At 49.3% G+C, this 16,513-nt stretch overlaps 4 protein-coding genes across 4 annotated transcripts; 2 read left to right on the forward strand and 2 right to left on the reverse strand.

Annotated features, from left to right (window-relative positions):
- Positions 1–1,087: 1,087 nt before the first annotated feature.
- Positions 1,088–7,485, reverse strand: LTR84_000605 (uncharacterized protein; the record flags this gene model as incomplete). The annotated part of the gene is made up of 2 exons (XM_064844235.1): positions 1,088–7,328; positions 7,394–7,485. The coding sequence occupies 2 exons, from the start codon at positions 7,483–7,485 to the stop codon at positions 1,088–1,090; spliced, it is 6,333 nt and encodes a 2,110-aa protein (XP_064712095.1).
- A 490-nt stretch (positions 7,486–7,975) lies between these two features.
- Positions 7,976–8,538, forward strand: RPL27B (60S ribosomal protein L27B; the record flags this gene model as incomplete). The annotated part of the gene is made up of 3 exons (XM_064844236.1): positions 7,976–7,985; positions 8,039–8,094; positions 8,194–8,538. The coding sequence occupies 3 exons, from the start codon at positions 7,976–7,978 to the stop codon at positions 8,536–8,538; spliced, it is 411 nt and encodes a 136-aa protein (XP_064712096.1).
- A 332-nt stretch (positions 8,539–8,870) lies between these two features.
- On the reverse strand, positions 8,871–9,899 carry LTR84_000607 (uncharacterized protein; the record flags this gene model as incomplete). Its single annotated transcript, XM_064844237.1, has 1 exon — positions 8,871–9,899. The coding sequence occupies one exon, from the start codon at positions 9,897–9,899 to the stop codon at positions 8,871–8,873; it is 1,029 nt and encodes a 342-aa protein (XP_064712097.1).
- Positions 9,900–10,708: 809 nt separating this feature from the next.
- LTR84_000608 (uncharacterized protein) lies at positions 10,709–14,155 on the forward strand (the record flags this gene model as incomplete). The annotated part of the gene is made up of 1 exon (XM_064844238.1): positions 10,709–14,155. One exon carries the CDS (start codon positions 10,709–10,711, stop codon positions 14,153–14,155), a length of 3,447 nt encoding a protein of 1,148 aa, XP_064712098.1.
- Between the last annotated feature and the right edge of the window lie 2,358 nt (positions 14,156–16,513).

A 16,513-nucleotide genomic window follows, 5' to 3' on the forward strand; every position in this document is an offset into this window, starting at 1 on the left:
AGGGTTGACGGTGCTCCACTGATATGGCAAGAAGTTCAGCCGCCTCCAACACCTGTCCCGAGCCTTACGCTAGCACCCATTTTGTCAAGAGGTCTAGGGAAGACTCGAATGGACGTCTTCGGGCACGAGCAAGTCGGCTTCATAGAGAGACTGGGTAATTATTGGATCGTACCACCGGCCTGCCAATTCCGTGATCTCTTGCGCCTCTACTCATAAGCCCTACAGCTTGAATGGAGAGTTTCTTACTTAAAACAACTGTCTCTCGTCCTCGGACACGGCGCATCATGCTCAAGAGCTTGCCATCTTTCGTACACCTCACAGTGTCCTGTTGATTCCAATCGCCTCGAAAGAGATTCTTGCGGCTCGATGGCAAACAGCTATCACTCACTCGGAGAACCGTCGATGCTAGCTACATAACACCAATTGATTAGGCAGACGGACAACGACGTGAAAAACATGTTTGGCATTCCGACGTTTCCGCTTGACATTGTCTTTCCCTTTTGATACATACATATCATCCTAACCTTAATACGATATTGCAGCACTTGGTTAGGACAGCGCGGCCAGTGTGATCCGAGTTTTGACTACCTAGTTAGTGTATATGGCCAGTGGGACGGACACAAACAAAAGCGGACCTCCCACATTTGCGAGATGGGGTGGTTGAGCTATGTACTACAGCTACTTAGGCATGTTCACCAGGGCAGCGCCATACTCCTCTCCAAGCGATGAAGAAATTCTTATACTCGAGAATCGCGATCCGTAGCAAGACCCGGAACTCGAGAGAATACTTCGCTCTTGAGACTCTCTTTCCACAAGTCCTCATATTCGCAGTGGGAAACTATGTGTACCTGGCTACTTCCTCTTGATGCATTGATAGGCAGCACATCAGAAAGGAGGCAAAGCCAATGATTGCATGTTCTTCAGCATGAACTAAACCCCCAGAGACACATAATGATTCCTGATCCATATCCATAACCAATCCCTATGATCATAAACCCCAACAATTACAAGACGCCCAGTATCATTATGTCGTTAAAACCGATAAGACAACTCGACTCAACTCAACTCCGTCGATCAAGGTCCAATCTCAGAGATGCATGTCCTGCGCGGTCATCTCGAAGTACTCGAGTGCTTCTCCCCTTCCGCCATCTGTTCCGGCTGTCAACGGCTCCGTGCCCAAGCCACTGTCACTACCATGGTATTTGAGACCCTCTTCCGTGATCAAAGGTGGCGGTTGAAGATCCGAGAGACCATCGACGACGATCTGAGCAGTGTCAAGATCATCCTCATCGTCCAGTGTCGTCATTCCCATGGAGTTATCCTGACCAGCATCGACCTGGTTGGGACCTAATCCGGAATGAAGAACAACAGCAGTATCAGGGTCTTCCTCTACTGCCTCTTCATCCTCCTCGGCAATCATGTCTGTCTGGCCATTGACCGTTCCGACAATGCTACTAGCATAGCTCGTTGAACGCCTGCTGACTGAACTGCCTGTGCCGTAGGTCATGCTATCACTATACATGACGCTAGTGCCGTAACTTGTTCTTCTCTCAGTGCTCACATCGCTTTCGTCATCATCCATGCTATCGTCATGTTCTTCAGTGAAGTTCTCTTTGTTCGTCAGATCAGATGGCACCCCGTTCCAGCTTGCTTTCCGTCCGTTAAGGTAGCTGCTAGGATTGCTTTTGACCGACTGGCTTCTCTTCAGGCTGACTAGGCCAGTCGACTTGGGAATGGGAGCAAGCACCAGTGCCATGTCAGCCGCATTCCGACCTCGGTTGCCTGTAACGTGACTGGTGCTCAGGATTCGTCGGTCGACCGTGGATGTCCTCGGAGTGGATGTGGCTTTGGCGTTGATGCCTAGAGGGTTTCTCTTCTTCAATGCAACACCAACAGCACTACCAATCGTGGAGTTGCCGGCCTTCAATGATGTCCTCCGAGTAACAGTGCTGGCAGTACTAGGGACACGCTTCAGATTCATCGAAGCATCACGATCAGCGGGAGAGACCTTGGGCCGTTGCGTTGTTCGTGGTGCTCTGGCCGACCGCGCATGATTGACTAGTCCTTCCAGTATACGACGTTCGAGTATTTCGGCTCGCGCATTCATGTCTCGCATTTCGTCTTGTCGAATACTCAACGCCGTCTCAAGTTTGGCAACATCTCTCGTCAGTCGTTTTGTTTGATTGATGAGATCATCCTGCTCTTTCCTCAACTGGGCCATGGACTCCATCATGGCATTTTTCTCTGCGTTGAGTGATACAATATCTGCTTCAACCTTCTCCTTCTGAGCAGTCCTCTTTTCCAGCGCGATGGCTGCTTCGGTGGCTTCTTGTGCCTTAGATTCATGATGCTCAGCCATGAGTCTGGCTTGAGTTGTAACCATGCCAGCAATTTCGGCGGCTGTTCCCAGCACCTGCTCATGGATTTCATCCAGCTTGGACATGGTAGAAAGAGAGTCTCTGGTATCTCTATGGTGATTTTCAATGCCAGCGAAAACCTCTTTTGCAAGGCTTGCGTGGGACAACAGAGTGTCTAACTTATCGTGAACCTCACTATCATCGTATTCCTTCTGAACAGGAATTTGAGGTACGATGATCGGGCTGGAAGGAGCTGCAGGCAATGCTGGTAGCAGAGGTGGAATTGCTGCAGGAATCGAGTCGACACCAGACTTGATTTCTTCAGTGGCTTTGGCAAAGCTCTCAGTCTGTTGTTGTGAGTGCTCGTAGTGCTGGCTCACAACCCCAAGTACTTCTCGGATGGCAGCTAGGACTGCAGGGTTGTGCTCAGTCGCCGAGCTTTCTAGTCTCATCGTGGCAGCAAGTGCTTTGGAAATCTCTTCTCGTGTAACTCCATGCTCAAATGCATTGGATGTGTGGAGGTTCTCCAGCTTGGAATTAGTATCCTCGATTGACTCAAAAACAGTCTTTGAATCCGCCGAGACTCGCTCACACGTATCGGTAACAGTAGAACCCAGAGTGTCCATCAAAGACTTGAGGTCGTCCACGACAGCTTTAGTCTTATTGGTGGCCTCAAGATGTTCGCCATCGCGGCCCTCCAGCGCGCTAAGTTTCGCATCGTTGGCAAGCTGTGCGTCATCGTACTTGGTCATGAGTTCATTGAACTTTTCGTCGATGATGTCTTTCAGGACTGTCCCTGTCTCATCATGTTTGCTGAACAGAGTCGCATCTCGCTCCTCCATTTCAGCTTTACTTGACGAGTGATGTTCCATATGCTTCTCAAGTTCGCCTTTGATCATGTCTGCCATCTCAGTAATACTTGTTGCTGTAGCATACTTACCCATATCATCGTGATGCATACCAAGGACTTTGTTCAATTCCACGATGCCTTCTGCGCTGCCCTCGACCTTCACCATGAGCTCGTCTCTGAGATCGCCAATCACATTCTTGACATCGTCGATTTTTGTAGCCAGTCCGCCGTGCTCAATCTTTCGGGCTTCGAAAGCTTGGGCAGTGAGACCATTATCGGCTTCGAGTTGCTCACGGAAAGCTTTGAGGTCATTCTTCACATCTGTAAGATCTTCCTTATTTGGAAGCGTGGCGAAGTCAGGCAGTTTGATATCCTCGAGTTGGCTTTTGATGTCCATGCAGAGAGTCTGCATAACCTCGAAATCAGTCTGAGTCACTGGCGATTCATGACCACTGCCTCCGAGCCCATCGAGCTTCAATTTGAAGTCTTCGACACTGCCTTGAACATCTTTCAGTAGCAGTTCAATAATGGTGAAATCTTCCTTGTTGTTTGTCTCTGCAGCACGTTCTACCGACTCTTCGATTGCAACCTTGATGTCTTTGAGACTGCCCTCCATGGCATCAATCTGAATAGCTTTGGCAAGTGGTTCAGCTTCAGGTGAGAACACCTCATCTAGCTGAGCTTTGACATTACGTAGTAGAGTTTCGATTGCATCAGTGTCGTCCTTTGATGCCGCATTTTCTGGCATGATGACTTCCGGAAGGGGGACATCGCGAAACTTGCTGACAGTGTCGTTAACCTGATGGATTGCTGTAAAGATTCCATCAAGATCGTCTTTGTGCAGTCTCATTTCTTCAGACTTAGAGTGATTGATTGACTGCTCAACTTGGTTGATGGCACCATAGATTTCATCCATATCATCCTTGTGAATACGAACATCCGAAGGCATTGGTGGTGCTCCCATGCCATCCAGTGCCTCGACTTTAATTCGGAGCTGGGTGATCATGACTTTCAGGCCTTCTATCTCCTCGGAAATACGGTTTTGATCATGAATAACCATTTCTTGACCCCTAGCGGACGAAGGATCCGAATTTTCATTTTGCTTTTCGTTGAGTTGTTGAATGTCAGCGCGTACATCCTCGATTCCGGTTTTCAACATATCAAGAATTTCAAAGCTCGTGCTTAGATCAACAGGTCTGTCAGTAAGTTTTTGAATGTCGGCCCGGATGCCATCAACGCCATCTTGAAATGCATCGAGCAATTCACTCGTGTTGGACAGAATGCTCTCGTTGCCATCCTTAGGGGCAGAACGGGCAGACTCTAGGCCGTCTCGAATGACGTCAAAAACCTCATCGCGGTCGAGATTTCCTCCACTCTTGATCAGTGTCCCAGCCAGCAGGGTGCGCATATGTTCGAGCTCTTCTTTGACCAAACGCACGATGTCTTCGCTGTTACTACTCAAAGATGATTGTCGATCGTCAGAGAGATCATGAATAGCATCCAGTATTTCGTCCTTGTCTAGTGTTTCGCCACTTCGACTGACACTCTTGCTGATGGTATCCCTCAAATGCTGAAATTCCTTCTCCATAGCATCAAGAAGCTCAGGTGTGTTTGGTGCTCCGTTCGTTCGATTGGCAAATCCCTTATCCAGATCAGCTTGCATAGCAGCAAAGCCAGCCTTGACAGTGTCGATGATTTCGTCTTTGCCAGTAACGTCAGAATTGCGGTCGACGTAGCTTTCGATGTCGCCTCTCAGGTCTTCCAGTCCATCTTTGAGGGCGTCCAGCACCTGCTCAGTGTCCTTTCCACTTGCAGCTGAGTATTGTTGAAACTCCGTCTTCATACTGCTTAGAAATTCGTGCATAGCTTCGATGACCCGCTCACCCATTCCGCCCAGAGGATTCTGCTCACCTTCCAAGCAGGCTTTGATGGCATCGAAAAGATCCTCCCGATTAAACTCGATGTCCTTGGCAACAGGTGCTTGTTGAGACAGACCTTCTTTAATGGCTTCAATAACATACTCTCGGGCCGAGGTCTCCTGCTCTGCAACTCCGGCACGGACAGCCTCGAAAACATCATCCTTTGTGAGATCGTTCTCGCGCGGAGCAGCCTGTGGTAAGCTTGGCCATTCAAACTCTTCCAAACAATCGCGTACAGCCGTCATGACTTCTTCTCTGGTGACTCCAGGTTGCACTTGAGCTTCAGGCGGCTTGAAATCCACCAGGCCTTTCTGGACCGCATCAATGACTTCTTCGTAGGTTGCGCCGGTATCCCGTGTGATTGGCTCTTGTGGATGGTAAGATTTCAGTCCTTCTTTCAAGGTCTCGAGTATCTCGTCGCGTTCCAGGCCAAAGTGTTCAAGAGCAATCTCAGGTTTGCAGTCCTCCCAAGCATCCCGGACTGCCGCGATGAGCTCCTCTCGCTCGGCAACAGGATCTCTGACCGGAGCTTCCTTCGGCCGTGGAAGATTGGTGATTGCATCACGGACTGCAAGCAGGATTTTCTCTGCATCGACTGTTGGGCGAACCTGCTCGAGAGATCGTTCGTTGTTTTCTTGAACCACAAGGTGCATATGTTCTTTGAGCTCGGCCAGACCTTCTTGGACAACAGCTGAAATTTCATCTCTTGTCGCGGCCTGTACCTCTGATGTTGTTGATGTGGATTTCTTTGGTGAGCCTGGTTGGTCTAATTTCCGCGCGATCTCTCGTCCCATTCCAAGTACTTCTCCACGCAGTTCTCGTACCAGGACCTTAACCTCATTCGTTAAGCCACCTCCCTGCGCTAGGGACTGTTTGACACTTTTTAGCATCCTCATGATCTCCTCGGTGATTGCTTCAGATGCCATCGCAGAAGGTTTTCCTTCGTTGCTGGATTTGGTCGTTGACATTGCTCCAGCGTCCAGATACATGTCAACATTGGAGGGTGATTTGCTATGATCTGCTCCGGCTGAGCGAATCAAGGCCTTTGAGCCTGAATTGTCTTTCATGTCCTTCATGATAATCAATATGTCTTCGAGTTTTGACATCATAGATGGATCAACAAATGGCTGGGAAGGACTCGCTTTCTCAGTGCGAACTAGTGCTTGTGACTTGACAGCTTCCAGGGTATTCATAATAACTTCCTGTCCCTCCCGAGTCGCCATTTCCCTTAGGACCTTCTCGAGGAGAGCAATGCTTGCCGCACCATCAACACAAGCGAGCGAGGGAGATGCTGTCAACTCTCGTTCGAAAGCAGCAGAAAAACTTGAGGGGCTCCCAATACGTGGAAGTCCAAAACTCTTTGGTCGTGGCGAGCCATTGTGTGCTTTTTCATCCAGGTAGAAGCCCATGTTTGGAGTTGATCTACTTGCATCCGGGGCAGCCAGAAGGCGAGCATCCAGGTTGGTAAGCTTAACCTCTAAGCCACTGACCAAGTTCCGTAGACTTTGCTGTATGTCCTGATGTCGAGTCGTTGTTGCATCTTTAAGACTCATCAGATCTGAATAGTTGTCTTTACTTCTCTTGTTGAGACTCGCCATCTCCTTTTGTACATTTGTGACAATGCTAGTCAAACCCAAGATTTGAGATGACAAAGCATCGAAGGAGTATATCGGTTGGGGCCCAGGAGAAGCGCTATTCGTGATGTCACTGAGAGGTGGTGTATCTTGTCTGGCTCTCATTGCCTGTAAAGCCAGCATATTGGAGCCTGGAGGAGTGTTTTCCAAATCCTTTGCTCTGGCCGAGCTTCGATCAGTTGGAGTTGGAGTCTCTGATCCCGAGCGAACGGGGCTGCGTTCTGGGGATCTGCTTGTGCGGAAGTCCTCGAAGTCCACAAATTTGGCGGTTCGAAGACCTTTGTCAGGAGATCTCCTCTCCAAGGAGTCGCTCAATCGAGGAAGACTTGGGCTTTGTATATTCTGCACCCTCCTGTTCTGTGCTCGCATGATGTTCCTGTCTGGTGAAAGCGGAGATGGTGCAGGATTTGTTGTGTAAGAGCTGGGAGCATTCTCTCTAGCTCGAGCAGCAATAAGAGCGGCTGCTTCGTCGATGCGCTTCGATGTGTTTGATCTGGTGATTGGACTTCCCACTGTTGGGTTGAGTGGAAGGGGAGGAGGAGCTCTGTCTGGATCTGAGCTATCCCACCTGTTCAGGAGGTCAACATGGTGGTTTCGGCTTAGAATGATGGTTGTTGGGGACGGGTAACTTACATGGGCACGGAGCTTCTGCCAGACTCCGAGTAAGAGTGTTGATGCTTTACCAAGCGAGACTCAGCACGGTCGCGGGAGTCGTCTCTGGCCATTACTGAGTTGGTCAATGCCTCTGTGGGGAAGCACTGGAAGGAATGCTGTCAATTAAGATGAGAGGCCAATGCTCATAGTGTACATGTGGTATTAGAAGTTGTGCATACAGCTTGTTGCCAGCACAATGTGTAATTGTAGGCCAAGGAAAACAATACAGCGACACACTGAAACAATTGGAAGTGAGAACTTTTGCAGACAAGGTATAACAGTAGTGGCAGGTAGCATTGGTACATACATACTGTGACGTTGGGTCGATAATAGATAAGTCGGCAGCCTACCATTTTAGGAGAATGTCAACAAAGCTAATCTCAAGGCAGCCTAGTGAGTTTCTCTGGCCGACAACCAATCAGCAGCCTCCACACATTGCCTGATGCCAAGACTGCGAAATTCCAAAATGGATCTGAACTTCTCAATCGCGAATGACTTGATGATTTGCTGGTGCACTACAACTTCACCTCACGACCACATCAACGAAAAGTCGACCTCAAGATGGTAAAATGTAAAGAACCTCACCATCACTGCGATCATTGTCAGACCGCTAACAACTTGCAGTCCTCAAGGTCGGCCGTGTGGCCATTATCACTCGAGGCCGATATGCCGGAAAGAAGGTATGGAGCCCACGACTCTTTGACTTTGGATGCACAATCGGCGATTGCTGGATCACATAAAGCGATGGACTTGGACAACGGTACTAACACAATCCTCAGGTTGTCATCATCCAGCCTGTCGACAACGGCTCAAAGACCCACACTTTCTCATATGCTCTCGTAGCGGGCATCGAACGATACCCATCCAAAGTCACCCGCCGCATGGGCAAGAAGCGAGTCGAGAAGCGATCAAAAGTCAAGCCATTCATCAAGCTTGTCAACTACAACCACATCATGCCCACACGATACACGCTAGAGCTGGAAGGATTGAAGAACGTCATCTCCAACGACACATTCAAGGAGGTTTCGCAGAGAGAAGATGCCAAGAAGAACGTCAAGAAGGCACTGGAGGAGAGATACCTAAGCGGCAAGAACCGATGGTTCTTCACCCCTCTGAGATTTTAGATGTGGAGCGTGGGAATGAATGGTTGTCCTAGGTTGGCATTTTTATGGCGATTTCAGGCATGATGGGGTTTCAGTTTCAACTCTCCCGCGCTCCAACGGAGAGTGAGTCGAATAACTAGAGCACGATTCCACGATTTCCGCTGACAACCGCTCTTCGGAAACAAAAAGCATGGCTGCGACCCAGCAAACTGTGTGAAGGGTGGTTCAGCGCGAGTTCTTGACCTGGTCAGGATTGAAAAAAAGACCCAAATTCTACAATGCCAACTTTCGAAAAGCATATTCCTTGGTTGTTATTCGTGGTCTATGAATTTCGTGATTTCGTGATCTAAATTTCACTCGAGGTATAAATCATCCTTCAGACGTTGCAAATTTCTGAAGAGACCAGCCGCGCCACCAACCTCTGTAGACGCCTTGGAGAGACGGCCCATGGCAGAACTGGGGCGCTGTGTAGAATCTGATCTGGCATCTCGTGAATTCCTCTGCGCCTCCAGGGCCTTTTTCCGATCCTCGACGATCTTTGTCAGAGTATCCACGAACCTGATCCTTGCTTTTTCTTCACCAGTACCTTTCCATACTTGGGCCAAAAGTCGGTATTCTTCCACTCTCCGTGATGCAGCTTCGTAGCCAGCTAGTCCTCCAGGACCAGAGTTGAGTAAGTCTGTAATCTCGGCCCTGATGGCTCTCAAGACCTCCCTGGCTTTGTCGTCCTCCTCAGTATATTGGATACCCAGTTCTGGGGCTGAGACTGATATCAAGGACGAAGAGATGTCGGATGGTGGAATGGACCATTTCATAGCTTCGCCGAAGATGGTTATGACGGCTTCCAACCGTGCCTTGACTTCTCCAAGCATACGTAACTGGATAATGAAATCGGGATCGTGGTTGACAGCCTTGATTTCTTCTGTTTCTTCCGCCGCGTCCTCAATGTTTTTGGATGTCACGTTCCCTTCAGGCTTTTGGACACCATTGGCCATTTGCTCACCCACGAATAGTTCTATGTCCTGGCGCAGAGACTCTGATAGAAGCTCATGTAAGCCATTGACATCGCCACGCAGTACTTCCACCTCGTATGCCAAACGATTTCCACTCCGAATGATCTCGTCAGTCAAGGAGGTCAATTCTGAGGAAGAGCGAACATTGTAGGAGTTCAGCGACGAGAGGAAGGTAAGTGTATCGGTGCTGGCACTTTGAATCTGTGCTGAACGATTGGTCTTCTGGGCCTGGGTCTGTGATGACAGACTGAGGGTTGGAAGGGCTTCATTCAGGAAATCGACGGGGTCAAATTGAGGGTGTTTCAATTTGGCATCCAGCGAGGCACCCACATCCTCAGATCCATGGCTAGCCTGGGACAAAGCGGACATGGCGCGTGGTATGGTGTACTGCTGAATCTAACCTGCTGTCCTCAGCACTGGTTGGTTGAGTACTCCACGAGAAAACAATGTGGTGTCGTAGATACTTAATGCCGACGCCATTCGATCAGAGACTCGTATGTCAATGTTCAGCCGGCCGACTTCTTGAGGGTATTGTTCTCTGACATAGTGCCATCGAAGACTCTCTGGGCTGAACGGTTGTCAATTGAGTGCACTGCGGCAGGATGGTCTCGTAGCCTGAGTCGACAAGACGGTGGATCAAAATGGTTGTGAATGCAGCTTCAATCACGTGCCGGCTCGTCCTAGCGTCGGGCTGCATATCCGCAAAGGCGTCCAGGCGAAACACAAACTTCAGCCTTGTTGTTCTTTTTCCTCGTTGCATGTTTAGCAGCACAATGGAAACCATGGTGGCTGCCTGGGGGAAACTTGACTTTATGCATGGCAGTCCCCTTAGTATCTCTCTTTAAGGTTTGATTATGCCATGTGGTATTGTATAGCCGCATTCAACTTGTGCAAGAACACTCCCTTCATTCACAACGTTAGTGGCACCACCACCAAATCTGTCTACTATTCAAGGTAATTAGGTAGGTGCATCGCTTCACTTGCCCCAGATTAAGAACTTCAACAATTCTTCAATGACCTGCGAGCTCAACACGCTGCCTCTGATCTCACTTGATCTTACATTTTCCCTCCTGCAACTGTTCATCTATGATGTTGACTTCTCTTCCTCCTCCTAATATCTGCTCCATTCTTCAAACCACCACCACCTTACAAACCCCTTTCAAACTGAGCAGCCCATCATGGGTTGGCAAGTGCTCCTTAGACATTTGGCTGAGCTGAAACCTCCTGCCTCAATCCATGAGACTCGATCTTCGGATGAAGGTTTGGTGAGCTGTTATTTTTCCTGCTACCCAGGTGAAAATGAGCCACCAGTCGTGGTCAACATTCAGTTGTGCGCCTCCAACATTGACGAGTACCCCGAAGGCAATGCCTTCATGATCTTTACCACTGACGAATCTGTCAATCAAAACATCCCCAAGGCATTAGGCGATCTGTCCGAACGTACTCACGGTCAATCACTGTCCGGTGTGTTGGAGGAGATCTCTGAACTACTGACCCATGTCATCACTTGCGAACCGTCAATTTATCCACAGAAAGACACCGACTCTCAATCTGAACGGTCGGATTTCGAATTTGAAGATGATTCAGATGTGGAATTCGGATTCGCCAAAGAGCCAATTCTTCCACGCAATTTTGGAAAGCCAGCATCATCCACCCTTCCCTCGTCCGTCGACCCTGCCAGACTTCGCAAAGACCTTATTGCCCTCAAAGATGCTGGATTTCGCATTGGTGTTCTTGGAGACCTGAAAAGAGCAGGCATTCTTTGCGTGTCTCTTAGGATCGCCAAGTTAGGGCTGTCGGAAGAAGCGTTGGAAGCTTGGAACTTGCAGCGCAAACAATACTTTCTCTTGATGATTGCATACCCCCAAGGCTATCGCGACATCGACAGAGTTAAACAAGAGCCAACCTTATCTGGTCTGGCCCAGATACGTGTTGGTGTCTGTGACCACTACAAGCCTCAACTTGCGCATGTGTTGCCTCTCTTTCCAGGTATCAAGTCCGGATTCTGGTGTGATATGCGAACAGCTGCAACGAGCAACCAAAGCATTCTTCAACCACTCTTTATCGGCAAGCCACTCAACGAGCTCTTGCATGGTCATTTTCCTGCCATCATTCGAGCTCGGCTCAATCATGGTCTGAGTTGGTTGGGAGCTGAACAATTCGTTCAAACCATGCAGGCAGCTTCCTCAATCGAGGAGCTCGAAGACATGAGTCAATTCCACGTCAACGACGCGTTTACCAGTGAGAGTTTTCCTCCGCTGACAGTCACAACTGCGGACCATGTGGCGCAAGCTTCCTCCGATTGTTTATCATTGCCACTGGTTGCCATGCAATTCGCCATTAGGCATTTGTCACGCTGTACAGAATTCTGTCTGGTCTGCCACCGTTGTCTTGATAACTCATTTGGTGCACTGAAACCATATGTGTGCTCAAAACCGCTCTGTCTTTATCAATACATGGCAATTGGCTTTGGTCCAAGTATTGAACGAGAAATTGTTTCGCAGCCGCTCGTCGTTGATCTTCTGATCAGTTTCTGCTTTTTCGCAGCACAGGCCAGAACCCTGAAAGTTTTGCCAACTGGCATGGGTCTTCAAGTTCCGCTCATTCCGCGACCAAACGCTGAGGTCTCTACTGTCCAAAATAAGCATCACGGCCCATATGCGCCGAAATCCAAAGACGCCCCCACGCCCCAAACAACCATCAAAGAGTCGTTCACTTGCTTGTGGAAGCTTGAAGCAGAAGAAAATGTGATTGATGTCGAAGAGGACAGCTCTCAGAAACTACAACGTCTCAGACCAGGAAACTGGGTTTTTATCATATCAGATGACAAAAAAATGACATCTTATGGTAGGATCAAGAGAATACAGTTGCCTCGTGTGGAGCTTGGAGATGTCATTGCACTCGAAACATTGGAACAAGCCATGGCAAATCTAAAGTTGTCGAGAGGAGGCGCGCCCAGCAAGTGTTACATATATGATCACAACTTTGACGATCTTTCAGACCTCGACAAACATCATGGAATCCACACTTTGATATTGACCTTGCCTAGCGTTGAAGAAATGCGCAAGTATCTACTTTGTCAGGGTGCGGACGCCAAGTTGGGAGATTGGACAGCCAGAATGTCTCCGTCCGCTGTCAGTTTACTCCGCTGGATCATCGCGTCGAACACATCCAGCATCATCCAATTGAACCATCTTGACGAGGATGGCACCTTTGAGGAGCCAACTTCAGTTCAAGATCGAGTCGGCGGAATGGAGGGTTGGATCCAGTTTCGCTTTGCTCAGGGTGCCCCAGACAAGGAGAAGCGTTTCTTGGAGTGTGTGAAGAAAGCATGTCCGGAAAAGCAACATCCAACTTTATTCGGATGGCACGGCTCGGTTGTTGGTAACTGGCACAGCATTATTCGGCAAGGACTTCGATTCGACTCGATTGTGAATGGGCGCGCTTTCGGAAATGGTGTTTACTTGAGCCCTTATGCCTCGACAAGTGTTGGTTATGCACGTGGCAGCTTCATGATAGGGTGGAAACAGTCACACCTTCAAATACAATCCGCCCTTTCTTTGAGCGAGGTCGTCAACCAGCCCACACAGTTTGTCAGCCGCCAACCTCACTATGTGGTGGGAAACATCGACTGGATACAAACTCGATATTTGTTTGTCAAATCCAAGATACCCACCGAGTCATGTGGACAGCCGTCTGCCGTTTATGAGCAAGACCCCAGTCATACTGTGTACAATGAACGTGCAAAGCCCATCACTATTCCGATCACAGCAATCTCCAAGTCTCGACGGCCCGGAAAGAGCATCGTGTCAGATGTAAGTGGGTCGACGAAACGCAGTAAGATGGTTAGGGACACTGACCAAGCCACTGCTGAACGGCTCAATGATGATGCCGAAAGTTTAGCCTCAGATGACGAAGACTTGGCCGTCTTTGATGGTGCCTCAGACATGATTCTTGAAAAGAAACGCGAAGTAGAAGATGCTGATGGTGAAAAGACAGACTTCGTCCCAGGTTCGTTGGACGTCAGTGGAATTCAATTCCTTGCTCCACCAAAGGAGGCCTCAATGACTTCAACCAGGGCATTGATGCGATCATTCCGCGAGATTCTGGCAGTCCAAGAAGACACCTCACCAGCAAAATTAGGGTGGTATATCAACCCAGACATGGCGGAAAACATGTACCAATGGATCGTGGAGCTCCATTCCTTCCCACACAATCTACCCCTGTCCAAAGATATGAAAGCCGCCGGGTTAACGTCAGTGGTTCTAGAGATGCGGTTCTCCAACAACTACCCCTTCGCGCCTCCATTCATCCGGGTGGTCAAACCACGCTTTCTCCCTTTTCGTCAGGGTGGTGGTGGCAACGTGACGGAAGGTGGCGCCATGTGTATGGAGGCCCTTACGAACACGGGCTGGACCGCAGCGCAGGCTATTGACGGGCTGCTTCTCCAGGTACGTATGGCCATACTTGATGAGGAACGACCTGCGAGGCTAGCTACCAGAGGAAATGCGGGACGAGAAACTTACGGCATCGGTGAGGCGGTGGAGGCATACATTCGTGCATGTAGAAACCACGGGTGGACTGTTCCGGAGGGGTTCGAAAAGATGGCATTCGGGCAGCAGTGATGTCGACTGGCGTGGCCAGAATACATTTCGGCAATGAGTATGAGCCATGTTCCAGTTAATGCATATCAGTGAAGTAGAATGGGATTGCACAAGGCAGCAGTACGGCGAGATGCGGGATGGGCACTCTGAAATACTGGCGCTTGCTATTACGACACAACGACTTGACGAACGGACCACAGAGGTAACATGATGAGAAAACGAAAGTGCAAGGCTACTTGGTCAAGCATGGTGTGTGGCGCACAAAGGGTATTCATGGGCATTCCGACGGAATCAATAGCACAGGACGTAATTTCTCGTCACGTTGTTCCAGTTGGAACCCCATGGTTGGGGTCAGGGAGTCATGCAGGACGGTGCTCTGGGGTCAGGTCACTGGTGCCATTATGATATCGCAAAGGGTGCTTTGACTCGACAAAAGTGTAAATTTCTCTCCGTTGCTACCATCAAGATCAGAAAAAAGACTTGGTGGCTAGCTAGCTATGAAGTCTAGCAAATGCATCATCCTGCAAAAAAGACTGCCATACGACATAGCCTTGTCCCGCCTATGGAGTTCCGACCTCCCTTGAATGTTCTTTTCACATGCCACATGCGCAGCGCGGGAGCTAGTCAGAGGACTTACTGTGTCCACTGACTGCCTGCCATACAGTGAGAGCCAGGAGCGGGCCGACCACATGTCATCATGGCGTCGTAGTCGTAGATATGTTCCAACGGCGGACATAGTCCGTTTTCCTACAGATATGAGCCCGGTGGTTGGCGATCCCGAACTGCTTCCCGTTTATAGCTCACTTACAGTCGGGCTCCGCTCCATCTGTCGATGTGTTTCATCCGTCTGGATCTACACAGCTTGAGTTGCTGGGGACGTCGAATTGCATAGGGATTTACAATGATGACAGGTCACAATTATTCAATAGTGGAGGGATGAAGTGGCAGCAAAAGTATCTAGGGAGTGAATGAGGTCGGGAGTCTACTCCTGGTAGTTCCTAAACATGGTGTTTTACTGACGGATTCTTCATAAGCATGGCAGCGGCAGCAAGACGACCAGATCAAGGTTACAAGAGGTCAGTTCAAGCTAAAAGAATGTTGAGTCCTGAGAGACCAGACACGGGAGGATGGGTACGGCTTAGGAATGGAACGATCCGTATCGGCTGCACAAAGCATGTTCCCCGCTAGCAATCATGATATCCGCACTAGGATAGTGAGGACAACGAGGGTTGGCCAAGAGATGTTATTCGTGCATCCGTTGACGTTGACGCATGTCCATGGGAAGCGTGTGGCTGAGGGTGGTTATGGTCAAGCGGGATGGGGAGACAAGGCGGTTAATGGGCGGCTTGACATACCAGCTCACCGTGTCAGGTAAATTGCCGTGATATCTGCATGAGGGCAGGTAGGTTAATAATATCAATTTGAGGGAGCTGGGATTGAGTTTCACATGCCAGGCTGATAACAGCATGACGAATCAAAAAGGGTAAGTTGAGGTCGGCGATTTCATCATCGGGAGGCGAATATGGTATCTGTGACATGGGATGCCTGAGGCATGTTGAATTGATGCACGAAATCTGTCAGGAGCGATAAGGCTCTGACAGTGCGATACAATATATCGCTCATTCTCCTGGTCGCTTTGATCAGGCTAGGACTGTGGAGAGGGGTATGGCATTCTTATGACACAGCCAGCCGCGGTCAAGCAACACTGGCAGACGAGCCCGACACCACACGAGACCAGGCGTAGACGGATGATGTGTTAGTGTTAGCATGGTCTTAGGAACGATGTCGGTAGATGGAGTAAAGTGGTGTGCAACAAATGGTAGTTCGTATTTGAGGTCATTCAATTTCCTGAATGTTGATGTTGTCAGCTTCTGAAAGGACATTGCCTATGACAGGTTGCGCTTGAGCAGAAGAGTAGTAGTCAGGCTGGTTAGATTCGTGATAATCGTACTCGTACTGTCTGTTAGCCGGAGAGTGAAAGTACTGAGGGACTTCTGGAGAAGGGTTCCGCCGTCATGGCAGTCTGCTATCTGATTGACAGTCCTCGACTGTGGCTTTCACATGTCAAGCGAATTTCAAGTCTTGGCATCTGTCGTGCCACATTGCATGGGATGACCGGTGGATGGACCCTACTGCCAGGTCGGAAGATTTTCGGATGGGACTCCCAGGATCAGATAGTTCTCGTGGTAGGGGTACAACGGGGAGGGCATCCGTCGACGCTTGCAATTTAGTGAGAATATTTATACCTAGGTGACAGAAGTTACAGATGTGTGGCGGAGGTTCCATCCAGAGATGGCAGGTGGCTAATCACTCAACAAAAGATGCCTAGGTATCGTATACGAATTATGCACTCCGTAATGTGGAGGAGGAGTCGAAGAA

Source organism: Exophiala bonariae (genome assembly GCF_035927105.1).
Source record: "Exophiala bonariae strain CCFEE 5792 chromosome Unknown scaffold_1, whole genome shotgun sequence".
In the NCBI taxonomy this organism is placed as follows: Eukaryota; Fungi; Ascomycota; class Eurotiomycetes; order Chaetothyriales; family Herpotrichiellaceae; genus Exophiala; species Exophiala bonariae.